Source organism: Acomys russatus, chromosome X (genome assembly GCF_903995435.1).
Source record: "Acomys russatus chromosome X, mAcoRus1.1, whole genome shotgun sequence".
Classification (NCBI taxonomy): domain Eukaryota; kingdom Metazoa; phylum Chordata; class Mammalia; order Rodentia; family Muridae; genus Acomys; species Acomys russatus.
Genome location: NC_067169.1, coordinates 23,848,521 through 23,876,467, shown reverse-complemented (window position 1 = coordinate 23,876,467; position 27,947 = coordinate 23,848,521). Strand labels below are relative to the sequence as shown.

The window sequence follows — 27,947 nt, the reverse complement described above, 5'->3', positions numbered from 1 at the left end:
AGAACAAGAATCTAATCAAACCATTGCTTTTTTAAAATTAACTTTGTTAGGCTTTAACCATTTGGGAGAAACTGAGTCATAACAAAGTCAATATTTAATCAAAGCTTTTTTGGTTGTTTTATTCAAGCCTGATTTTGATGTTTTACAGAAGTCAAAATTATAAAACTGGTAAAGCCGACCTTCTCAGTGTTCAACAACCAAGTCTTAGAAGCCAACAACAATAAGGATAAAAGTGTGAAAGGCAGACAAATAATCTAATATATTGGCTCTTGATCTCCAATGTCAGCCAGGACTGAATTGAAGGGATTATGGGATCTTTCTGATTAGTCACTTGTCCTCTTAATCAGAGAAGCTACAAAATTCAGATATTGGACTCTAACCAGTGTACATTGGTCATTGAGAACCTCAGGCTATATAAAATGCAATTCAAGACTTAAAATTGAATGGGGACATGTACCATTGATAACAGATATGTGGGAGATTTGCCAAAAGATGAACAGGAAGATGATAAACAATCAAAGAAGATTTCTAAATGGGAGGCCTCATAGGTTCCAAAGTATCCAGGTAGACCACAGAAATGCCCAAGGTAGGTGAGTTGAAATATTTATTGGTTACTATGACCACTATATCCATTATTTTTCTGTTACTATGATAACGTACACAGAGCAACTTATATAAACAGGAAGGGTTTTTTTGTTTTTTATTTTGTTTGTTTGTTTTTTGCTTATACTTCTAGGGGAATAAGCGTCTATTATGGCAGAGCGGCAGAGCAATAAGCTGCATGCATGGTGGTAGGAACAAGAAGCTGAGAGGTCACATCTTCAAATGTAAGCATGGAGCAGAGAGAATGAACTGGAAGTAGGGCAAAGCTTTACCCTCTCAAAGCTCACTCCCAATGACACATTGCCTCCAACAGGCCAGACCACCTAAATCTCCCCAACCATGGCACCAACTGGGAACCAAGTATTCCAATACTGGGCCTATGGGAAATATTTTTCATTTAAGCCATCACAACCACTTACTAATTGGGTGCAAGCTTTCCCTCTCCCCTGTGATGCAGCTAATCATTTAACTCTTTGCTGGGCATTAGTCTGGTGCTATGTATTCTAATGCTAATTACTGACCCCCAAGATCTAGTTGCCACCCCTATAAGCACATTCTCACGTACACCTGCTTCTGTTGTGTAAACCTTGCTCTGCCTAATTTAAAGTTGATTGGTTAATTAAAATGCTGACACCTGTGACTTGGCAGAAGAGAGGAGGTGGAGTTTAGGTTTCCATGGATGGGGGTCTGGAAGACCATAAGGAAAGGGATGGATGTTTCAGAAAGGGCATAAGATGGAGAAACAGGACATGGCCTGATGGAGCAGATCTAGCCCAGAAAGGATGACTTATTGGTGAGTAACTTGGGGTGTGTAGCTGAGAGATCGCTAAATAGCTTAGAGGGTTGATATCTGCCCAGCTCCAGTGCCTTAAGCTTGTAAAAGAAATCATAGTCTCTCTGTGTCAATTATTTTGGGAGCTAGTGGGGTTAAAGAATACTGTTGCTAGAAGGATCCAGAGGGTCCTAGAACCCTACAAGAAGAACATTATGATAGGCAGATTTGGGCCCAGGGGTCCCGCTCAAATATGGCACCAGCCAAGGACAATACAGGCTGTAAACTTCAAATCCCTACCCAGATCTAGCCAATGGACAGGATATTCTCCACAGTTGAGTGGAGAGTGGAGTATGACTTTCACACGAACTCTGGTGCCTCATATTTGACCACCTCCCCTGGATGGGGAGACGTGGTGGCACTCAGAGGAAGGACAGCAGGTTGCCAAGAAGAGACTTGATTTCCTATGAGCATATACAGGGGGAGGAAGTCCCCCTCAGTCACAGACATAGGGGAGGGGAATAAAGGGAAAATGGGAGGGAGGGAAGAATGGGAGGATACAAGGGATGGGATAACCATTGAGATGTAATATGAATAAATTAATAAAAGAAAAAATAATTTAACATGGCTAAAAACATACTCTTGCTTTATTAATTAGTATTTTACAACTCTTAGAGACAATGGTTCCAAGATTTGGTTTGATAGAAAATATAGACTCAGATAAATGAAGTCATTATTCCAAAAAAGACTTCATGAAGACATTAGATACTCCTAGAAACTATCATACATCTTGGCTCCCTCCCTCCTCACGTAAAGTTGAAAGAATGAATCAGACCCTTAAACAACTACTTAGTAGTCGATTAAATTGCCTTGTACCAGGCTTTTACTTATAGCTTTGCTTAGAATCCCTATAGCCTCTTGAAAAAACACAGGACTGTGTCATTAAGAAATTCTATATGGATTGCCATACCCGGGGAGAGCCACTGACCTTCCCACCATGGATATTAAAGAATAATTCCTCAAAAATTACATTTTATTTTCTCATAGGTTAAAAGGCCTTCGCACCCAGATCCCTCTAGTCCATCCTTCCCCACATGGGGACTGAATACTGATAAAAAAAAAAAAACTGGAAAGAAAGTAAGTTGAAATCAACTTATCAACTTGGGAGAGGTCCTTTCTGGTACTGTTAACAGCTAAAACTGTGGTGCATATGACTGAAAGAGATTGGACACTGTGCCAATTGGTTTTTGTCAATCTGACACAACCTAGAGTCCTCTAGGAACCTCAACTGAGCAATTGCTTTCATTGACCTGTGAGAATGTCAGTGGGACATTTTCTTAGTAATTGATATATGTGGGCCCAGCTCACTTTGGGCAATGTTATCCCTAGGCAGGTGTGCCACATCCAGCATAGCTCTAGGCATGGACCCGACTGCTATGATAAGGGCATGAAGAAAAGAAAGATGGGTACATGAACACATGCAATTGGCAGAGGAAATCTGGGATCAGGTAGACTGGGATCTCTGATGAAGAAACCACAGCACTCTGGAAGCCCAGCATGTTTATTAATATGGAGTTGAACAGAGAGGAGGGGCTATTGTATACAGCTGGACAAGGATGTGGGATTATTACACAGATAAACACGGAGTCAGGGTTAAGGTATTCAGCTGGATCAAGAGACAGGTTTCGTTAATCTCCATAGGAAGAGTCTCTTTCTGTAGGACAGCAGTGTTTGTGTCATAAGTATCTGAGGGGAGAAAGCTACGGTAAAAAAGGGTTTATACACACTGTCAACACTCACACATGTTCCTTCAAAGAAGGCTTTCCCATTCTTCTGAGCCTGAGGCTTTGAGGTTCTTGCCATATTGGAGCCATGTCAATGGTGCACACTCTCTCAGGGCAACACTTAGGTTCTGCTCTCCCCACACAGATGGGTCTGGACTGTATAAGAGAAGCGGCTGAGCAAGGCAGAGGAATCAAGCCAGTAAGTAGCATTCCTCCATGGTCTCAGCTTCAGTTCCCACCTCCAGGTTCCTGCCTAAGTTCCAGTTCTGAAGTTTCTCTATGATGGACTCTGATGTGAAAGTGTCAGCCAAATAAAGCCCCTTCCTCCCCAACTTGTTTCTAGTCATGATGTTTATCACAGCACTATAAAGCAAACTTAAAACAGACACATTACACTCTCATAACGAAGGCTGTCAGCAACAGTGTCCAGGGAAAATAGGCAAGTGTAACACAGAGAGACCCTTCGAAATTAAGATTTAAAGTGATTTGTTTAGTCTGTTTACTATGGAGAAAGATAATGGACCCTGTGGTGAGGACTGCCACTCTAGCTCTCTGCTAACTGTTCAGATTGATGCATGTCTAGTCTTATTTACCCTGTGGGAACTCAGAAAACCATAAATTCCTAGTGGATACAAACAGGAGAAACTGAAGATTTAAGATTTAGAACAGACCGTGGAAACTGAAACTGGGTATGGGGAAATGAATGCATGGCTGAACTGGATTAACTATTCTGTCAGCATATTAGGTGAGAATGACAGTGACACTTGTGTTGTAGGCCAGAAGGGAGGCCAGAAGCTTGGGGTGTCCATTCCCACTCAGATGAGCCTCAGATATCTTGGAATGGAGTGCAGGATCTTCCTCTTCCAGGATGCAATGGCCTAGAGTAGTCTGTCTTGTCACTTCTTGTCCTTTCTGTTTTCAGCCACCAAGAGACTGAGGTTAAGGCTCTCTCTTTTGAATTGTGTGACCTCCTTTCATAGGAACCAACTACACCTCTTGCTTTGAAAGGTGGGTGAAGAATTTGTAATTCTTGGGAAATGTATCAGGATGACAGGGCCTCCATGCCTTTGCAGAGATGAGCACTGCTTTCTGGTTTGAGCATGGCCAGGGCACAATGTCTGGTTGGCCTTGTGCTGGAATATTTACTTGAGCTCCTACTGGACAATTGGAATGTGACCTGTGCTTTGGTCCAACCGCCTGCTGCTTTCATTATTGCCTGTCACCAACCTACCTAATGTCAACTTCAATTGTCTCATTGAAACAGGGAGTTGGCCCTCACATTTATATCAATTCCATCAGAGTGATTAAAATGTATGGGCAAAATTAATGCCATATATTCTGCAATTAATGATGGTCTGTATGAGAACTTGTCCTCTAGGTGACCCTTCTCGCTGTGTTCTCCCAGAACTCCCCAGAGTGATTACATACAATTAGATCCCAATGTTCGTCTGAGATAAAAAGACTTCCGCACCAGACTCAGCCTCCACCCAACCTGCCTGAAGATCAACATTCCTGTGACCTACAACTTCCCTGAAGACCCAGCCTCCACCCAACCTGCCTGAAGATCAACATTCCTGTGACCTACAACTTCCCTGAAGACCCAGCCTCCACCCAACCTGCCTGAAGATCAACATTCCTGGGACCAACAACTTCCCTGGAGATCTAGACTTCCCTGGAGATCTAGCATCCACCCAACCTGCCTAAAGATCAACAACTCCCGATTCCCTTTATAAGCCCATTGCCCTTGAAGCCTGAGGTCACTCTCCTATCCTGCTGCGTCAGGAAGGATTGTGATCCGAAGCTCTGAGCCTGTAATACAAGACCCTGTGTTTGTTGCATCGGTATTGAGTCCTGGTGGTCTTTTTTTTTGGGGGGGGGGTCTCGCAATCTGAGTGATCTCAGTATTACACTGAGTGATCTCGGTATTACAAAAGGAGTCCCTAACAAGTTTAAGGATGAGAATGAAATAGCAGCAAAATTTGAGTCAGTACTGTTTTGGTGCTGTACCCTAAATAAAAGTGAAGACTGCCCAAATTATATGTGCTAAACCAACAAAGATTTTTAAATCACACCAGGGATGCTATCAAGGGCATAACAGATCATTGGGATGCCACCAGTAGAATTGCATGGAAAAAATAGACTAGCCCTAGACATGATGTTAACAAAAATGGGGCCTCTATGTCATTAATAATCATCAGTGTTGTACTTTCATTCCTAATTATATGGTTCCATAATAAAGGCTTTTCAGGAACTAACTACTTCTCCAACAACTCAGCTCATTTTATTTTATTTATTCAGGAACAAACAATCCTTTTTCTAATCTTATGGAACGACAATTTGGAAGTAGAAAGGGATAATGATATCCATCCTAGAAGTTATGAATACATGTGGGAAATGTAAACAAAAAATGTACTTTTTCTATTAAAGTGTTGAATAAAACAAATTGCACTAAAAATTATAAATTGCAAATATTTGAATTCCTTCAGGGTCAGCATTTTATGAAATCAAAATATATGCTTGTTTCATTTCATCCTGGAAGCTGCACTGTTCTTATGTTAATCGCATAAGAACATGATGCTGAGCCCTGACAACCCAGGGACTAAAAAGCTGTTGGGACCCATGCTGGATAGACTGGCTGGCTTGTCTTAGCATGACCATCTGCAGAAGTAAAACTTTCGACTTTCCAAGATATGCTGGATTGTGTGGTCATTTTCTGGTTACTCCAGACCCATTTCTTGGCTCTTCTCCTCCCATCCCCTCACACATATCTTTTCACAGCCTGTCCAGCATAGGAACACTATAACAGGAAAAGACTGACAAATAGATTTTGCTCCTGTGTCCCTATGTAAGGGACTCAAATATCTGCTAATTCTAGGAGTTATAGATGGAAGCATTCCCCACTGATACAGAAAGGGCAGCAGAGGCAGCAATTGTTTTCACAGAATACACTACTGCTCAGCTCACTGTGGTAATGTCCCCTAGTTTCTTCAATCTGATAATGGCCTTGCTCTCATTTCCAGTATCACTCTGGGAATGAGTGTCGCTCTCAAAATTAAGTATTGTCTCCATGTAACCTATAAGAAATGTACCTCATATTTGTATCCAAAATAAACTCTCATTTCCTTAGAGGTGAGTACTATGTTTTGCATCAACGGTTTTTGTTGTCCAGTGAAGGCCTGCAGGGAAGGAAGGCCTGGAGTTGTTACTTGAATTAGCTATAGATACCACCCTTGGCTCCTTGTGGCCAAACACCTGGCACTGCCTTCCCAATTGATTATGGTGACTTTTCAAGGCTTCAGATCTCCCTTGAACAGCTGGAACAGTATTTTGTTCTAAAATCAATTCGCTCAGCCTGCAGACAGATACACCACCCATGTACTGTCTCCCTCAGGAAGACATTTTCCAAGGAGTAGATGTTCTAGTTTCATTTTGTTGCTGAGATCAAACCTGACCAAAAGCAACTTAGAGAGGAAAGAAAATGTTGGCTTAAACTTCTAAGTCACAATCCATCATCAAGTGAATTTAGGGCAAAGACTCAAGTTTGAAATGTTGAGGCAAGAGCTACAGAGAAATGTGGAATGCTGTTTTGCTGGATCACTCTGCTAGCTTTTTTTTTTTTTTTTTTAATACAGTTCACATCTGCTTGCTTAGGGATGGTGCCACCCACAGAAGTCTGAGACCTCTTGCATCATTTTTCTCCTCCAGCATCAATTAATAACACAATCCCCCACAGACATGCCCACAGGGAAATCTGATCTAGGCAGTTCCTTAATGGAGGCCTTCCTCTCCGATGACTTCAAGTTGTGTCAAATTGACACTTAAAGTTAACTAAGAAAACAAGTATTTGCCTAGGCCTATTCAAAGAGGTGGAGCCTATTCCAAAACCTCTATGGTCCAAGAAAGCTGTTGAATAAAGTGGATGGGGGCAAATAAGAATTGAGAATCTGAGAAGATAGGAATATAAAAGAAGAGGTCATTCAGGTCTAATACTTTGAACAAGGAGGTATTGGAGGCTATCTATGCCAAGAAGGTGCAAGGATTAAAAAACAAGGTGGAGTTGAGCCAGTGCCTTACTTATGGCACTTAGATCCTGAGCTCTTCTGTAGGATCCGTATGCCCCCTCCTCTTTTTTACTGTTAAGTTAGGGGTTCTATGAAGATCTACAGGGACACAGTAGCTCAATAGTCATCTACTAATCAGTAAGCATCAGAAGCCTTTTTTTTTTTAATTAGAGGAAAATGAGAATTTTAATTCCTGAAATAACAGCAATTTATCCATTGTACACACTATTATATAATGCAAATCAACCTTTTGGAAAATTTAGACACAGAAGGGAACTGCTTAATTCAATTTTCCCTCTGGAGAGATGAAAAGGCTTTGTCTCTTACGTCTTTAATAAAAGGAGTACATAATGCTGTGTCTACTGTACAAAATACTGCTGATAGCTGGATTTCCAGATCTGAGTCTCTAATGCTGTGTAATTGACACAGAGTTCAACCCTTTACCTTGCATGCCTGCATTAGAGGACTTAAACACACTAATGTATACATTTTAATTGGTTGCATACATTAACATGTACTATAAGATTCTTTCCTAAGAAGCATTACATAATAGATGGATACTGTAAAAAGATCTGATTAGTTAAAAGTAACAAGCTTTAACAGATACATACAAACCAGCCTGTTCACAATGAAGCACGGGCACCAGCCTTCCCACAGGACCTTCAAGGAGGGGTAGGGGTAAAAGACCACAAGACCATTTTTAAAATCACATAATTAGATACAGATGAACTGTGAACAGTTCTTCCATTCTCCAGTGGACAAAAAGAGTAAGCTTTCCATGCCCACTGTACCCCCCTCCCCGAGCACCCAGGGTCTCTGCCATATGCCATATATAGGGCTCATGGTGGGCAAGCCCCCCTCTGTGTCTCTCTGTGTCTGTCTGTCTCTCTCTCTGTCTCTCTCTGTGTCTCTCTGTCTCTGTCTCTCTCTCTCTGTCTCTCTCTCTCTCTCTCTCTCTCTGTGTGTGTGTGTGTGTGTGTGTGTGTGTTGGATAACTGTGTTTGGTGGGGTTTCTTTTGGCAGCTGGATGTGGGAGATCACATTCTGTTCAGTTTAGAGAAGGAGAGGTTTTTTTCCCCCTTAAAAACATTTTATTAATGTTTCTGACAAATGGAAAATATTTACCAGTAACAGTAAAATCCTTATTTTCATGAAGGAAAAAGACCACCAAGCACCAGGCACTCTACTTGCTCAGTGCCAGGGTCACTGGTTTCCAGAATTTCTGTGTACCATGTCACCTGAATCCAAAGCTTTCCCAAACTCCAAATCCAGTGCCTCCTGAAGGACACACAACAACAACACTCCCACTCTAGTACATACACACTCCCTTAGCTCATCAGTGTAGACCTTCCCTCGCAACAGATTAAGAGTAAATATACAATACTACCTTTTTATAAATTTTTTTTTATTAATTTATTCTTGTTACATCTCAATGGTTACCCCATCCCTTGTATCCTCCCATTCTTCCCTCCCTCCCATTTCCCCTTACTCCCCTCCCCTATGACTGTGCCTGAGGGGGACCTCCTCCCCTGTATATGCTCATAGGGCATCTACAGTACTACCTTTAATGAAGCAAGATTATTAATTGTGAAGAAGAGCAGGACCTTAACTACCTGAATCAGTAACTCACTCTCTGTTCAGACGGCTTCTGGTGTCCAGCAATTCTTTAAGACCATTCTTCATTTATGAGAGAAATGTATGCATAGTCCCCTTGATTGTCCCCTTTCAGATGGGACACTTTCTCAGAGAGGGGGCACATTCCTGGCAGACTACCAGATAACCACAGGAGATGAATATGATAGCGACCTCTCCATCCATACACACTTTGCAATTTGTTCTTCTTGCAATCTCCACAACTGTTCTTCCAACAATGAGCCAAAGCAGCCCCTGTTGGAATATACTTCATATTCTTTTCCACAAATAAGTTTTCATATCATGTGAAATCAATTTCCTTCAGACAATGTTTGAAGATGTTGGCTGGAGCATTTTCCCTTGACAAAAAAAAAAAAAAAAAGTGTCAATCAGATCTCTTGCTTTTTAGGGTATCTGTGTTTTCTGTCTGATAATATTATGTTTGTGTTTAGTAATTACATTGGCCTTAGGAAGATTATCCAGGATAGGTAGGACACATGTCAACTGCTGAAAGAGGGCCATTGTATTCTTCTGAATTAATGACAGATGCCATTTCTTCAGTTTGTCTTTCCTTCTCCTCTTGTCTTCTAAGAGATGCTGAGGCAATATCATTAGTGGTACTGTAGAACTACGTGTGTGCTCTTGGTGTGCGAAGGGCTTTGTGCTCTACGCTTATTGCCCTATTCAACCAGTGCAGCTCCATGCAGAGGCCTTGGCCTGGTCATTCTTGTTCAGTTTGATAGGCTCAGGGAATTCATTGTATGGCTCCACTTCTGTTTCCTGCTTAAGAGCATTCCAAGCAATTGTCTGGAAGGCCTGCTGCTCCACATTGATGACCTTCTTGGCACTGGTCTCGAAGTAGGGAATGTGGTTTTTGCTGTAGCACCAAGCCTGAGCTCTCTTTGTGGCCACTTATTTTCCAGGTCAATCTTGCTTCCCAACACAACAAAAGGGAAGTTCTTGGGATCCCAGGGGTTGGCCTGAATAAGGAATTTCTCCAGCTGTCAAGGGGTTTGAATGTGTTGGGGGCAGTCACACCAAACACCGGAATGCAGCAATCTCTGTAAAAGGCCACATCAAGAGAGTGGACTCACTGTGTCCCAGATCTGCATAGTAACAAGTCTGTCCTCCACCATCACCCCCTTGGTCAGGAAGACTGCTCCTACTGCGGCTTCATACCAGCTACTGGACTTCTTATTCACACTCTGGTTCATGACAGATGTCTTTCCAGCACTAGAATCTCCCAGGATGATGACCTTCAGTAATGATTTGTTCCTTAGGTCAGCCTTTAAGTGTGGGGTCCACTGAGGTGGAGACACAATGCAAGGTCATGACAGAAAGGTCCAACTCCAGCTCCAGCAGACTTCCCAGAGCTGCCTATGCCCAACCACCATAGCCAATGCTGTACCCGTGGGCTTTATCATCAGTAAGTCTTTTAATACCTTGGGACCTTAAGGGTATTGGGTGTTAAAATTCTGCTTCAATCTGCCTCCCTGTGATGTCACCACTTACCTGCAAGGCAATATAAAAGACAGATCCTCCCCGTGCTCTCTCTCTCCCCGCCCCCGCCCCCGTGCCCCCTCTACCCCTTCTACTTGCTCTACCCTTTTACTTTCTCTCTCTCTCTCTCTCTCTCTCTCTCTCTCTCTCTCTCTCTCTCTCTCTCTCTAGGGTACCCCTCCCCCTTTCCTTCTCCCCCATGCTCACTTATTAAACCTCATATGATATAATATCTGTTGCCTGGCATCTTATTTTCTTTTTATTAATCATAACACTGGTGCCTCGTGACTGGGATACTAAACCTAGAGGCCCTTTCCATTGTCTTTACAGTGGAATCCCATCTCCCTTTACAGTCTGTAACAAATTTCTGTAAGTACTCCTCTCCTATTTTCTGCTGCCTCTGACTAATCTAGCTGCTTGCCCCAGGACACCTGTGGAGAAGACTGCCTGACCACCTTTCAAGACTGCTGAGACAAGTAAATAAACACTGTTTTTCCTGTCATCAACTAACCTGGATTCAACTACAGGCTTCCTGCTAATGGGTTTGATACAGTTTTCAAAGTTATTCTATAATGTTCTACTGTATTAACATTCATGTTTGCAATATTAAATTTTAAATCATTGCCTTAAGCCATGTTTAGCCGAAAATTCTAAACGTGATATTACTGGTCATACAAAATCTATTCTGTTCTCTTTTATGGACTGTGTTTTTGAACTGTACTTGTGCTTTTAACATTCCAACTTAAGAGAGATAAAACCTAAAGTCTTAGTCTTTAAGTATTAAGATAAACTGTGAACAAAGTTGTCTATTTAAATATTCTTAAGATAGATAGACTGGTCTCATTGCCATTTTAATTAAAAGGCTAAGTATGTGTCCTAAGCCTCACATAAGGACTGGTAAATATTTAAAACCTGAGGGAGCCTTCCTGACAGGCCCAGTTACAGCAAACAATACTCCAGGCCTTAGTCATCACCCCTGAGGAAAAACAGAGGTCTCTATGACCCTTCCCACCAGGGTCAAGCCTAAGCCAGCTCTGCCAGAAGGCTGTTTCAAATGCAGCCAAAAGGAGACATGGCTCACAGCTGCTACAGTCAGAATGAGAAGCCGGTCCCTCAGCCTAGTCTGTTGGCAAATTTGGCCTATGGATGTCACTGTTCACATGCAGGCTTATTCTCTGTGCCTAGTCACTGGAGGTTCAACCAGCACAAGAGCTGTGCACATTTCCAACCTTCAAGTTACTTGACCTGCTGGAGTACAGATGGCTCTTAAATTCAGCAGCCTCACCAAACAGGGTAATGCTACAGGTCTGTTTCAAACTCATACTTGGGTTACATAGTCACATGGCCAGCTTCTCTCATGGAGACTTCAGGTACCTTCCCAGCCCTCTTCATATACAGGAGACCAAACTTTTAACTGTCAGGTCTAGATACAGTCTACTTTTTTCCCATTCTTTTATCTAAAGGACAGTGACTACTTAAAACAATTATACCTATGTCTTAAAGCTTCTAAAAAGATGTTTTATGAATAATATAAAGTTGTGTTTTAAGTTGTAAATACAACTTATGACTGTTAGAAGGTCTAAGAACATGTTTTAAGTTGGTAATTACAAGTTATGAAGGTCAGCATGTTTAAAAGATACTTTATTCATCCTGTTGCTATGCTATTATTGTATTAACTGTTCAGAGTGATCAGTTATCAGAGTGATCAGTCCACTGATCAATGGAGGGCTAGCTTATTAATCTAACTATAAAAAACATTCCACTATACGATCCTATCATAGTTCCAAGACTTTAAGTTTCCTTTGTTTGTCTTTTTCTTAAAATGTCTCTCATTGTACTAAAATTATACATATCCAGTCTTCTGGAAAGCCCCTCATATATGATGTGTACTGATGCTAAAGTAAATTTTCACCTTCTGCTCTACAGGAGATTTCTGTTCTCCCCGTGTTACTGTTCCACAGAGGCCAAAACGCGTCTGCCTTCCCTAAGCTCATCTCAGAGTATTTGTGCTTTTAACACACAGTTCTTTTCCCAACCCGCTGCTATGCTCCATGTCTACCGCCTTTTCCTACAATGTGCACTCGTGTCTAATAATGTATATTTCACTGCAGATTTCAAACAAGCATGATGCTAACATGTCTAAAATTTATCTCCCTTTATGAACTAACAAGGATTCTTGTAAGCTACAAAAAAATCTATTTCTCACATCAAATGGAGTCCAGATAATTACTGTAATCCAAAGCCTAAGTTTCTCACCTATCTCCTATCTCTAAGTGTGGGATTCGTCTCCCTTTCTCTGGTTTTGGGACTCCCCTAACTATTGCTACATTCTTACACCCAACACCTACTGACTGCTGAGTCTTCTCTTCTGGTAGACATAAATGCTTTTTGTCATTCTTACCAACCAACATCCAAACCCTTCATCTAGGACTTTCTCCCTTGGGTGAGATCTCCCTCTACCAGCACGGTTCATCTCCCCCCGCCCCCCTCGTTACCTAGTGCTAGGTAAGCTTGTCTGCTCTTGGGCCATGCTCTTGGTCTCTGTCCAGCACTGACGAGCTGCTGGGACAACTGTACCAATCTCATCAAGTTAAACCTTGCTCAGGGCACGCTCTGACAGGTCACTGACTTCTACTATCCCAATGAGGACCAGTCCACTTGCCGCTTCTCCAAACTCCTCTGGGATGCCTTCTGAGAATTTCAAATCCCTATGACCACATTAAGGACTTCTAAGCTTACATGCCTCTGTAACCAAACTTGGACAGATCCAAAACTAAACTGTTTTAATTATTGATAGCAATCTGGTAAAATGGAAAGAAGCTCCCTATATCCAGACATTTTCTTTTTTTAAAAGATTTATTTATAATTTGTACAGTATTCTGCCCTTGTGTTTGCCTCCATGCCAGAATAGATCAACAGATCTCATTTTAGATGGTTGTGAGCCACCATGTGGTTTCTGGGAATTGAACTCAGGACCTTTGGAAGAACAGTGTTCTTAACCTTTGAGTGATCTCTCCAATCCCCAGACATTTTCTTTGATCTCCCAAAATTTTCAAGAATTGTCAGCATTGTCTCAAGCCTTTTCTCTTTGCTCTTTCAAGAGTTTCAAATGCACACCTAAAGGGAATTTTCTCCCCAACCTACTAACTTTGTCTTCTGCCCACACATATATGTTCCAGTTTCCTGCCAGACTGACTACATCTGGGACATCGTCAAAGCAGCTACCCACAAGTGCTGCTGTCCAACCTTGGAAATTGTGCCAGCTAGACCTGCATTGTTTCTCCTAGCTGGACCTGCATTGCCCTTCCCAGCTACAGATGTTCTCAGATCCTGGACAGCAAATGCAATGGCCTGTTTTCTGGAACCGGGCCAACATTCCAGCCTTTAACCCCCTATCGCCACCACCCTACTGTCAGCAGGAAGTAGTTAAGATGATTACTTTGCCCCTTATCCATTTGCAAAAGGCTGAAATGGTGTGCTCCAAGCCAGGATCAAACAGCTCCAGGTTCCTCCGGCACTCCTCGGTCCCTATCTGCTGCAGGACATGGCTGACATAGCCTGCCTTCCACCTGGAACTTTCAGGGCAGAGCTTTTCCTTCCCCTTCACCATATAATTTGGACATTTGTTGCTATTGCTTTTCTCTCTCTCTCTTTTCCCCTTACATAGCAGCCAAAAGCTGCTTCCAATGACCCTACATTTATATACTTTAACTTACTTTATATAAAAACAATCCAGCGTTCCTCATTTTTTAATTACAGGAAAAGGTAGGAATGTTAGGATTCTGCTTCAGTTCACCTACCTGTGATGTCATCACTTACCTGCCACAGGGCTGTGACCCTGCCCAAGGCTATATAAAAGACAAAGCTTCTCTGTGTTCTCTCCCTCTCCCCCCTCTCTCTTCCTTCTCTACTTGCTCTACCCTCTTACTTTCTCTCTCTCTCCTTCTTCTTCTTCTTCTTCTTCTTCTTCTTCTTCTTCTTCTTCTTCTTTTCTCTCTCTCTCTCTCTCTCTCTCTCTCTCTCTCTCTCTCTCTCTCTCTGGTACCCCTGCCCCCCTTTCCTTCTCCCCCATGTTCACTTAATAAACCTCATATAATATAATATCTGTTGCCTGGCATCTTATTATCTTATCATATTATTTTCTTTTTATTAATCATAACATTGGGGGCCTTAAGAAAACTGATTAAGGTCGTTAAGAGTAATTGTGACAAACATGGCTGTTAATGAGTGCTCAGAAATGGAAGTATCCTGGAATTTAGGAGCAATTATTTTTTTGGATGTAGGAGTCTGGACAGAGACTGTGGAATGGTGTTTTCTGAGGCTACAGTTTGCTCTAGACCATGCACTCTAAATCATAGACTCTAGACTCTAGACAGAGCACTGAGGAACAAGAATGTTAAAAGAATCACTGGATTATCAAATAGACTTAAATGGGCCTGAACTTTAGACGTGATATCCCTATCTAGGAGAGGAATGGAGCAGCTATGCAGAACCAGAAATAAATGAGTGAAAGGACATTTGTTTATCATATATATAAAGTTTTTTATAGATACTCATGAAGCTTTCATGGTTAAAGAACAAAATCAAGTTGTAACCCAAGGCATCTTTCAATGTACTCTGTGAACATTAGGTGGCTGAGTCACATCAAAGTGGGGAAATCTCTGCTATCGATTTCAAATGTTATCTGATGACATTCTTAGTTTTTAAGTCAGTGGTACCTAGTGGCCTGTTAACATGACTCAAAGTTTTTGTATAATAGTCTCAAGGGCTATGAGGTCAGAAACGGGTGGAAATTATTGCTTATTAAAGGAAATCTAGACACTTCAGACTCTCGAGTCTTGTAACATACAGGAGAGATTTCTCCCACTGATCTGTCAACTTGAATACATTTGAGAAATTTCATATGGTAGAGATGCTATTATTATGACATGGGAAATAGGTCAGCTTTTGATTTTAGCCTTGAAACCAGGGAGCGATGTGAAAGATCAATGTGCTCTGACATCATTTTCATCTATTCTAGGTTTACTGATTATTTTCCTTCACTGATATCAATTAAAACCCAGATTTCATAAGATGAGGTGACAAGTGGGGAAGTGTATTTTAATTAAAGTCTATAATCCAATCAATGAAGCAATGAAACAAACAAGACAGAAAAGATTAAGGAGGAGGCATTTGGCCATTTTCTGTCACAGGCTACTTGGGCTGGGTTAAGTCTTTGGAAACTTTACATAGACACTTCAAAAGTCCTCATTATAACCACAGGGAATTTGGCATTTTTTGAGGTGGAGTAAATTCATTTTCAGAACTTAGGAAAGACTTGGGTGCTTAAAGGAAATGAATAAGAAATGAAAATCAAACCACTGCACAAAAACAGGATGGCTGCTATGAGTGCCACTACCATGGCTATGCCAACTTTCTGAGTATGTGGGTAAAAGGGCATATGGAAATTTGTTGGAAAGGTGATCCCTTCCTTGTTTATGATGGGGAAATAATTGCATGTGACAGAAAGGAAGACAAAACTACTGGCAATGATGTTTAGAATCGCTGCGAGGCCAAAAGTATTGTAGGTGACATTCTGCTCTTTTCTTCCAATGTACACATCTCTAAGAGCAACAACAGTGGCAACTTTTCCAACCAGCCAGAAAATGCTGGTGATTAGCATCAGGTGTTGAGAAACACGGATTTCCAAAGGGATGAATGTGTCGCTGTAGCTGTATCGGTGACACATTCTAATATTGTTGAGGTCATCATGGTGGTAGATGCAGACTTTCCACACTCCCACAAAGGCCACACTAGGGTAAGAGATCTTGGGTTCCTTCAAGTACCATACTCGCCACTGTGGGAGGCCCATGGAGGTGATGCAAAGAACCCATGCTATGGTAGACAAAGCAAAACCTGCTATCTGGAGATTGGAACCTCTGTTGAACAGCATCACGAACACTAAACAACTGCAAAAAAAATACAAGACAACTTAAGTACAGGCCCTTCAAGCCTGGGACACTGTCTTTTGGGTGACTAGTAACAGGAGGGAATAACTGTTTATGTTTGAAAAAAAGGGCCTTTGTTCTGGAAATTGCTATTGAGACTATGGTCTGAGCAAATTAAGAGAAGAGCCCTGTGGGAATATTTACTATGGACTGACAATGAATTCTAACAGTTCCATTTCTGACTGTTGGTTCGGATAGACAATGAGGTTTGAATACAGATATTTAGCCACAAAGATGATTAATATTGGGAAATATCAAAACCAGCATAACCTATGCTTCAAGTTGTGGGCCAGCCAGGGCTTCATAGTGAGATCCTGTATCAAAAACCCTAATATTGCAAAATTAATAAGCGGTGAATTAATTAATTAATGAAAAATAATCAAAGATATTTATTCTGATAAACACATACAGTTTACTGCTCCATGTACATTACTTTGAGGCAAACCAACTCACTAGAATATTTATCACATGTCGAAAGAGAGGAGAATTTAAGAACCTAAGAAAATGTTCACCAGGAAGCAAAACTACAATGCATAGAAACCAATAAACATATTTTTGTATTTTGCATTATCCTATTTTTGAATTTTTATTTAAATATTTAGTTGTTTTTCTTTCTTTTCTTCCCCTTTTCTTTTCTTAATTTTTTATTTTATTCTATTTTTGAGACATAACCACACTAGTATATATACAAGGATTTTCTCCAACTCACTTTGTGGCTCAAGTTGGTCCCATACTCAAGAAAATTCAGATGTGTCAGATTCCTGAGTACTTGGATTATAGGTATGTGCCACTATTCATGGCTTGTGTCAGGTTTTATGTTATTGTTTCATGGCTGTTGCTGGTGATCGTGGGGGTTTTTCTTTTGTGTTGTTGTTGTTGTTGTTTTGAAGAGATGTTGTTAGAACTCAGAGACTTGCATGTGCTAGATTTGCACCACCATGCCCAAAAGTGTGTTTTCAAGGGCTTTATTTTCAGGTACTATCTATATTCATGTCCTGGGTGCCACAGAAAGAAAATATGAGAAACGAACTGCTAGATAAGATCCAAGAGAAAACCATTTCCTGAAGCCAAATATCTTCTACATAAGTAGAATGTAACTCCTAGAAAAAAAAGATCTGAAGGTGTCTCCATTTTCATTGCCTGAGAAGCAGCATTTAGGGGCTGGAGAAATGCCTCAGTGCTTAAGAGCAGTCACTACTCTTGCACCCAGCACCAGCACCCACCTGGTAGTTCATAATTATCTGTCACTCCAGTTCCAGGGGGATCTGATGCTTTGTTTCTTCTGGCCTCTTCATCCTCCTGGACACACACACACACACACACACACACACACACACACACACACACACACACTTAAAATAAATCTTAAACTATTTTAAAAGCAGCATTTAGAGTTGACACTTACTCATTGTTTTGTCCATAGTTTGCAGTTCTTGCATGACTTGTATGTGTCAGCTACTAAAGTGAGTCTCAGCTTCAGCCAGTGTGGAAAGATGTATCAATGCATGTTTCAGTGGAACATATGGTGGAGAGATAAAGCCACATAATGGTGGGGTGATGATGAAAAATATTCTAGAAGGATATTTTTCATAACTCAACCAAAAGGAGGAGTCCAAATGTGAGAAATAGGGAAAGGGGATGCCACCATGTGTCTGAGACCTGGGCTGGATGGTGAGGTCAAAATGCAGTCTAGCCTTAGAGGCTGATGAATGACAGGTATGGGTTCAGGTGAATGAGGGACAGGTGGGAGAAGAGATTTAATCTCTGAAGATGACAGGGTTCTGGAAGTTCTAGTGGTAGTATCCTAGGCAGGGGCACAAGTGAAAGAATGTTGACAGGCTGATTCCTGAAGTCATATATAATGTCCAAAACAATCCTGACAGGGACCATATTAATAATTATCATTATATTTGAATGGATAGTGCTGAATAAATTATTTTTTGGCAATGGAGATTGGAGCTACATTATCACACATACTAGGCAAGCACTCTATACTGAACTCTATTGCTAGCCATGTAAAAATTTACAGTTGAGACAGAGTATTGTAATATGTCCAAAGTAGTCCTAGAAGATATTTTTTTGAGAAAGGGTCTCCCTATGTAGCTCTAGCTGACCTGCAACTCTCTATATAGAGCAACCTTGACTTGAACTCACAGAGATCTGTCTGCCTCTGCCACCCAAGTGCTGGGATTAAAGACAAATGCCACTACCCTCAGCTTAAGGAAGATAATCTGTTTGATATGGTTTGTTTGATATGAGTTATGACCTTATTGTGTAGGCCATGGGGAATTCAAACTCACTATGTAGCCCAGAATGTACCTAAACTGGTTTGACTGGCCTCAAAAACCGGTGTGGAGACAGACTGGATTTGAAGAGGTGTTCCTCATGCTTTGGCCTGCACCCGGGTACCATGTTGCATTTATGAGAATAGTATTTGCAAGACAATGAACATGAATGTTTGATTTAAATTTCTGAGATGCCTTTGGTGTTGAGGGATGAGTGAAATGAGGGAGTGCACACTCTATCCCTAGTGTAAAAACTCCCACCATAGAAACCTTTTGTGCCCAACTGACACCAACAGATTCAGCAAATTTGTTCTTTGTTCTAGGCTCATCTCTACTGCCAAAAGTCTAAAAGAATCAAAAGTTTAAGGGATGAAATGCCAACTTAAGTAGGAAAAAGAAATGAGGGAGTTCAGGCAGACCATAGAAGCAGAAGAAGAGATACAACTTTGCACCCTGCACGTGTGTGTGTGTGTGTGTGTGTGTGTGTGTGTGTGTTAGTAAAAGAACCAGGAGAGCTGCTAAGAACATGGTAGCATGAAGTATGAAATCACGAAAAAATAAGAGTAATCCTGGGTAACTTTTAATGTATTTAAAAAGACCTTTTATGGAAAGAGATCTTTTTCCAAGAGACGAGGATGCCCAAGTTGCACAGGTATCTTAATTGTGCAGCAGAGAATCACCTCTAGTAGGCAGTAGTAGGGTGAAGGAAAGTAGCCATGGGACTGATTCAGACATCACAATGAGAGCTAAATACAACACACACACGAGCATGCGCGTGCGCACACACACACAGAAACAGAGACAGAGACAGAGAGACAGAGACAGAGAGACAAAGAGACAGAGACTGAGACAGAGAAATGAGGCACAGAAAGTCACACATATGCACACATACAGAGATACAGACAGACACACTTTCACATATTAATATACGTAAACATATACATAGGTGCATACGCACATGGGCTAACAACGAGGAGTGTAGATCCTCTACAAGGTGTCACTATTACAAAATCATGCTATCTGATGTCCCTCCTGATGTACATTGAGAACACATGTATCTTTCCAGACTTGTGAATATGCATGCATAAATCAGAAGGTCTGGCACCTGCAGCCTTTCATAAAGGTAGGCTCTGCGAATGGAATAGGAATCAGGGATAAGACAGTTGCACTTTGGACTACATTTCCTGACCATTTGCTACAATTCAGATCGAGAACATAAGACAGAGAATGCAGCAACAGAATGAGGCAGGAATGTCACAGAAAGAGAGACATACAGAGACAGAAACAGAGAGACAGAGAACGGCACTAATACATGGCATCATGACAGAGAGTAGACTGTACTACCTATCACTAGCCTGGATGAAAATCCATACTCAAAATTCAAAGCATGGCTTCTGTAGAGCTTGTTATTGCCTTTCACGTTTATTGTGATGTTGAGAAATAAATCAAGTTGAGCTATCATAACTCAAAGCTTCAGTATTGCTCAGCTTTCCATAGGTGTGACCAAAACACTTGAGAGAACAACTTAGAAAAGAATTACTTAGTTTGGGTCAGATTTCAGAGATTTAAGTCTATAGTCCTTGGCTTTGTGGATCCCATGAGTGTTGAAGCAGGGTTATCTCTGTAGTGAGACAGGGTATTCACCTCATAAAGGACAAGGATCAGAGACAGAAGGGACCAGGGACAAGGTAAAATTTTGAAAGGCACATATGCTGGTACCTACTGGTAGCTATGTCCTAACTACTTAAGTGTCAAGAACTTCACACAACAGTGTCACCAGCTAGAGACCTTTAACACATGAGCCTTTGGGGAGACAGATCACAGCAAAAACTATAACATCATCTCAGAAGCTCAAACACTGTGTTTTTGCACTAAGGAAATCCCTGGGGTGGTCAATCCATGGAGGCAAAAAATAGAATGGTGGTTCCTAGGAGCTGGGGAAGTCAAAAAGGGGAGATGTCTTTCAATGAGGACATTTCTGTTGTGGAAGGTGAATAGTGGTGACAGCTCCATGGCACTGTTCATGTATTTATACCCACAGATGTGTACACTTACACAGGTCAGTGATGAACTGTGATATGTATATTTAGGCACAACACTTAGAGTCTACAACAAAGATGGATGGAACGTCTACTAACCAGCAATGTTGTCTTCAAGGGAATCAGTGACCAGCTCTGTGCCAAAACAAATAGCTATCTGGGCCATCAGGGATGATGAGGACACAGCTCTCCTAATATGTACTTTGATTTTTTTTTTTTTTTTTTTTGCTGGCAGCACTACTGGACTGTTTCATTGTTCTGAGAATTCTACCATGTCATCAAATTCCAACCCTTATGGAACCCTCCCACCTGTTTTCAGCCATTAATGTGTAAATATCATGATACCATTTGAGGATACATTGTAGCACTGCCTTTGCTTTCTTTTGTCACATACTTTCCCTCCTCTCTTCACAGGGTGGGCTGTGTAAACTAGTGAACCTTCCTGCTCATGGGCATGACTCATCTGAGTAATCCATACCTATCTGACATCCCTTTATTTATTCCTTCCCTTTGAAACATAGTTTCTTACCCCTGTCATTGGAGGCAGGGACAATTTAGAAGAGTCATTGCTATATTTAGATGCAGGTGCTAGCAGAGGTGGCATCAACACAATAGGAAAGATCCTGGTTAATTCATCAGAGATGTGCATGGTTCAGGTGTGTGGAACAGCTAATAAGGTTATAGCTGGGACAAAAGGAAAAATCTACAACACATTGATGAAGCACATGTGGCAACCACTGTAGATCCCCACAGTGGAATACTCCACAGCCACACCAAATTATGTCGAATTATATTGAAGGAAACTTCCCAAAACTGCTTACTATAAAGAGAATTTCAAAAATGCATCATTTGCCTAACCCTGTTTCTGTTTGAAAAAAGGAGAAGGAAGAGATGGAGGCAGAAAACTATTTCAGAGAATGAAGGAAAGGATGGAATTGGTAGCAATATGGTGTTTTCTGTATTTTTATGTGTGTGTGTATGTTTGAAAAAGTTTCACTGTGGTGCTTATGGTCAACTTGAACTTCTGATTCTCTAACCTCTGACTCCAGAGGCCTGAGATTTCTTGCATGTGCCACCATGCACTTGCTAAGTACCCACAGGAATCTAATGTACTGATTGTTTCTGACTGAATGATTGAAAACAAGCTTTATTGTTTCTTTAATACTTTGTAATATGTTTATTGATATTTGTGCTGGCTAATGGTTATCTTTTGAAACAGAAAAATGACACTGGCATGAATTTTCCTCTGTTAAGGGGACCATTATGTGAAGATTCAGACAGCTTCAGATACTTTGGACAGATTCCCCTGAAAATAAGGGCAACTCTATGCAGAATTTAGACACAATGTCTTCATATGGCCTAGGTTCCAAGCACATTAGCATGTTCACTCATATCAAAACAGAGCATCTCCAGTTGTGAGGATGTGCACGGTAGGTCAGCAGGGCTAAGCCATCAGCTGTGAAGTGAACAGTACTTTGCGCCAGGCTAGTTTCTCAGGGTTTGAATGCTTTTGCATTTGATCATGTGATTTGCTTCAGCCAATAGAAAGTTGCCAGGTATTAAATGAGCAAATCTATGACAAGTATCTTTATGACTGGCTTTGCTCTGTCTTACCTGCTAGGGACATGCTTGGTTCACACAGTTGCTTCCAGCATCAAGATAAGAGTCAGATAGCACAGAGTGCAGCCTGTACCAGCTGCTGGCCATACAAACTCATGAGTGAAGTAAATACATTATACTGTGCATTGCTGAGAATTTAAATTGTTATACATCACATATTTAGGCAGTTACCCAATATAATATGTGCCCCTCCCATTGTCGGAGTGCAAATTATAAATATATGATCAGTAGCAGAGATTGCTCTAATAATTTTAAGACTCTCCCTTATAGTGAGGCTCTTCCTCCTCCACTTTCTTTCCTTTCTCCCCTTTCTCCTCCTCTCCTTATCCCCCTCTTTTTACCTTCTACCCTTCACCTCTTTCCACACTGCATCTTATTGTATAGCCCAGGCTGGTTCTGAACTCTCATTGATGCTCTTCTAGTACTTCAAGTGTGTGTTAACATGCCTGGTTTAGGTTATTCTTCTGGTAAAAAAGAATAGCAGGTAAATTGTTGGGGCTTGGTCTGGTGCTAGACATTCAGTTGTTAAAAACCGGTCCCCAAGATCTGGTTACATCCCAGATGCTCACATTCTCACATACACCAAGTGATGTTGTGTAAACTTTGCTTGCCAATATTTTTTGACTACTTAAATAAAGTTGTTGGCAGCCTATAGCAGGGCAGAAGAGAAGTAGGCAGAGCTTAGGTTCTCAGGCTTGGGGTCAGATGGGGACCATGAGGAGACAGGAGAAGCAGGAAAGGAAGCCAGAGAGAAGGAAGTAACCATGGGGCAGTATGTTCCACAAACAGGTGGCCACGAGGGCTGGCCTGATGGAATAGAAGCAGCTAGGCAGGAACACTTATGGCAAGTAACTTGGGGTGTCTATCTGGGAAATAGCAGGATAGCTTAGAGGGTTGATATCTGCCTAGTTACTGTGACTCAAAAGTTTTTATAAATCTAAAGGTTCTCTGTCTTGATTATTTGGGAACTAACTGAAGTAGAAAAGACATCTAAAGTCTAATATCTTTCCACAATAGTAAATAGTTTGGTTTAAAGGAAAAATGAAATTTTTCCTCAGCAGGTTTTTGGACAGTCAGCTTCACCTTTTCTTATTTTTCTTTTTGTTTAAACTTTAAAAAATAATATATAGCTTATTTTTAAATAATTTATATTCATTGGTGTTTTACCTGTATGTATATCCATGTGACAATGTCAGAAGTCCTGAAACTGGAATTACCGGCAGGTGTGAGCTGCCATGTGGGTGCTGGGAATCGAACCTGAGTCCTCTGGCACAGCAGCCAGTGCTCTTAACAACCATTAAGCCATTTCTCCAGCCCCAGCTTTAACTTTTTTATTATGACCCATGTTCATAGGAAGAATTGACCACATGGGAGGAAAAGGAGGCTGTGGTGGCAGAGAAAGGACTTTGCAAGGTAAAAGTAGTTTCATTTAACGGGAATCAACACTTTCTCAAAGGCTTTCATTCAACCAGTGTTGGTAGGCTGTCAACAAGGCCATCTGTATTCTTCAATCCTAAAGCTTGCCAGCCTAGACTCAACTGTTTTGAGGGCACTATCACCTTCACCAGAGCCTCTGGCTCCAATGTTGACTCCTCTGGCTCAAGAGGCATGGATTTTAGCACTTTAAGACAACAGGAGCCCATGTACCTATACATGAATGTAACTGTGCGTGGATGTTTTGGGAAGGCTGTGGTTACTGAAGATAAAAGGAAACTCTCTGTAGTTTCACAATCATGAGAAGATGAGAAGTAAATTATCTCTTCATAGAACAAAGATGCTAGTGATACATAAACTTCAAGTGTTCTAGGAACTTCCTCACTGTTCTCCATGTATTTGGTTACACGAACAGCTTTTTGAGGAACTACACACATCTATACACATTTCAAAGTAGGTGGTAACCAAGCCATTGGTGGTTGAACATTTTTCATGTGCTTCCATGAACATATCCTGTTTGGCAAAGTATCTCATAAAATCTTTTGCCAACTTTTTAAATTGAGCTGTTTGTTTTCCTACTTGAGTTTGGGGGTTCTTTATATATCCAGGAAACAAAGCCTTTATCGGATACATGCAGCCATGAGGAAAGTGTGCTAGTGCATGTCTGTGAGCCCAGCACTCAGGAGATGGAGGCAAGAAGATAAGAAGATCAAGACTGTCCTTAGCTACACAGGAAGATTGATGCATAGCTAGGGTACACGAGACCTTTATTAAAACCAGTAAACAAATCAAATGCATGGGTTTCAAAGGTCTTCAAATTTCTGTTTTGTCAACTGGAAATTAATAGGATTATAGTGGTTTCCTAATGAGTAAGTCTCTAGCACAGAAGTCAGTCCACAAAATCAACTTGGCATAAGCTAGGGTCATCTGAGAAGAGGAAACCTCAATTCAGAAAATGCCTCCATTAGTTGTCCTATAGGTAAGGCCTGTAGGGCATTTTATTGGTTGATGATTGATGTGGAAGGGTCCAGTCCATGGAGGGATGTGTGTGTGTGTGCTGTCTCTGGGCTGGTAACCCTGAGTTGCATAAGAAAACAGGCTGAGCAAGCATGAGGAGGAGCAAGTTGGAAAGCAGCATTCCTCCATGGGTACTGCATTAGTTCCTGCCTCCAGGGTCCTTCCTTGAGTTCCTGCCCCGATTTCCCTACATAATGGACTACAAGTTGTAAGATTTAAAAAAAATGACCACCCTCAAATTGCTTTCGGTTGTGGTGTTTTATCACAGCAATAGAAAATTAACCAATCCATAAAGGAAGGTGATCTTGGATGTACTTGTGTATTATGGTAATAGCAGAGAGGCAAATGCTACCAACTATGATAAAAGATTACATGCACAAAATACTGTTTCAAGGAAGGTAACTTCAAAACATTCCATTTGATTCAAGAAATCAAAAACTATCAAGAACACTATTACTGAGCACACTTTTTTTCTTTTGTTCTATTTTGAGACAGGGTCTCACTATATAGCCCTGGCTGGCCAAGAACTTACTATACAGACAAAGCTGGCTTTGAACTCATGGAGCGATACTGTATCAGCCTCCAGAGTACTGGGATTAAAGGCATTCACCACCAGAACTGGCACTGGACACCCTTTTAACCAAGTGTGTTACTTGTCTGGGAAATCTTGTGACAAAGGAAAAAAAAACTTTATTTTGGGTGTGTTTTGAAACATGCACACAAGCTATTTAACAATTTTAATTTTATACTAAATGCACTTAGCACATTGGTTGTTCATTTCACAGCTGATTTTTAGCCACTAGGAAATTATTCATGTTTCTCACACACTAATATGTTATCATCATTGACTTTTGCTTGGTCAGAGAACAATTTGTTAGACACAATGAATGCTCCCATTGTTGAACAAACAAGCCCATGCCTGGCTGAATACAAGGGTCTCTTCTCTCCTGTACTTCCTATGTGTTGTGTATCTACTCATAGGAAGAATGACAATCCTACCTCTGCAAAGGACTGCTCACGTGGTGTACTGTTGCTCCATCCTTCATGCATCCCGGGGATCTTGCTATTCAGCAAAGCCCAGAGCTCATGTCCTGTGTGATAGGAAACTCTGCTGAGCAATCCAACAGAAACACAAAGTTAAACCACCATGCACTGATTGGATGCTTTTAATCTTCTAGTACTTTCTAGTGACTTGAGAGGGTGTCTCTCTAGAAAATTAACAAATGAGCTCTCTCTTGGACTCTATTGCTTTGAAGAGACACCATGAACAAGGCAACTCTTACAAAAGAAAGTATTTAATTGGTGCTGGCTTACAGTTTCAGAGGTCCAGTCCATTATCATTATGGATGGAATCTCTGCAGAAGGCAGGCAGACATGGTGATGAAGTAGTTGAGAGCTAATGTGATGGGGCAAGACCATGCAGGGATTCCTTCATCTTATATTCTTGCTGAGGCCATTTCAAATTTAACTTAAATGTCATTGCCTTGTTGCATAATACCATGGAAATCTACCCAACTCTATTCTAGAAACCAAAGGTCAGGATACCCTAGTCAAAACTGCCTGTTTGTATGGAACCCCCTTCCCCACAAACCACTTATCTAAGCTTCTGTTAAAATGACTTGCTTCAAACTGCTTACTTCTTCAAAGTCCCACACACAGCTGCCAAATGAGATGCCAGATTGTAGGTTATGCCTTTAAAACCCTTTCATTCTAGACACTCAGGGCTACACCTGGGTCCCTGAACACTTGAGTGTGGTCCCAGGCAGCTGGAATAAAGACTGTTAATTATATATACAGCTTGTCTGAGTGTTCACCTCTGGAGAGCTCCCCATAACACTTCATCCTGATCCAGAGAGAGGGGGGGGCGGAGATTGAGAGAGAGAGAGGGGGCGGAGAGAATGGGGAGAGAATTGACCTGACATGAATTTTTGAAACCTCAAAGCCCACTCCGGTGACAACTTTCCTCGAACAAAGCCACACCTCTTAATCCTTTCACTCCTATTAAAGAATTCCACTCCCTTATGACTATGCATTCAAATGTACGAGCTTATAGGAGGCATTCTTGTTCAAAACACCATACCGACAATGTGAAGGACTTCTACAATAAAAACTTTAAACTTCTGAAGAAAGAGAGAAAGACACTAGAAAATCAAAAGACATTTCATGCTCATGGGTTGGTAGAATTAATAGTATGAAAATGATCATTTTACCAAAAGCAATTTACAGATTCAATGCAATCCCAATAAAAAGTCCTATTTAATTCTACATGAAATAGAAAAAGCTATCTTAAAACTTATATGGAACCACAAAAGACCTTAGATAGCCAAAACAATCCTAAGCAAAAAGAACAATTTGCTTTGTTGGTTGAGATACACAATGATGTTTGGCCACAAATAGCATGTCATAAAGATGAAAAAAGCATACATAAAATTTTGTGTTTAACCCTTCAGAATAGCCAGAAAAAACAAAATATCAGTGTAAATCTAACCAAGCAAGTGAAAGACCTGGATGAAAAAAAGTCAAGTCTCTGAAGAAAGAAATGGAAGAAGATATCAGAAGATTGAAAGATGTTCCATGCTTATGGATTGGTAGGATTAACATAGTAAAAATGGCCGTCTTACCAAAAGCAGTCTATAGGTTCAATGCAGTTGCCATCAAATTACCAACACAACTCTTTACAAATCCTGAAAGAACAACTCTAAACTTCATATGGAAAAACAAAAAAACCCAGAATAGCCAAAACAATTCTATCCATTAAAAGAACTTCTGGAGGTATCTCCAGCCCTGATTTCATGCTATACTAAAGAGCAATAATAATAAAAACTGTATGGTAATGGCATAGAAATAGACTGGCTGATCAATGGAATCGAATCAAAGACCCAGAAATAAACCACATACCTATGGACACTTGATATTTTATTCTCTGCCCCCCCCCCTTTCTCTCTCTCAGAGCAAAATTCTACTCATGTTTTGTGTTTTGTTTGTCTGTTTGCTTGGGAAAAGATCTTTCTGTGTATAAAGGATTTTCCTTAAAAAAATATTTTCCTTGATATTTCTGTTCAGCCCTTGGTGATGTTATACTCAAAGAAAATTACCTTCCTCAGTTTCCTAAATTTACCTGATTCAGTTTCCTAAATGGTGGGATTATAGGCATGTATCACCATGCATGGCTTTGTGGAGGTTTTATATTACTCATTTGCTGTTGTTTGAAGT

General features: G+C 40.9%; 2 protein-coding genes and 1 pseudogene across 2 annotated transcripts in view; 1 reads left to right on the top strand and 2 right to left on the bottom strand.

Moving 5' to 3' along the window:
* The window catches only part of Shroom2 (shroom family member 2), a 1,329,704-nt gene that overhangs the window by 185,273 nt on the left and 1,116,484 nt on the right, over nt 1–27,947 (top strand). The gene's annotated exons all lie outside the window — the stretch shown is intronic.
* On the bottom strand, nt 9,537–14,164 carry LOC127184802 (ras-related protein Rab-7a-like; annotated as a pseudogene).
* On the bottom strand, nt 15,495–16,295 carry Cldn34 (claudin 34). Its single transcript, XM_051142130.1, has one exon. It carries the CDS (start codon nt 16,282–16,284, stop codon nt 15,652–15,654), a length of 633 nt encoding a protein of 210 aa, XP_050998087.1. The 5' UTR covers nt 16,285–16,295; the 3' UTR covers nt 15,495–15,651.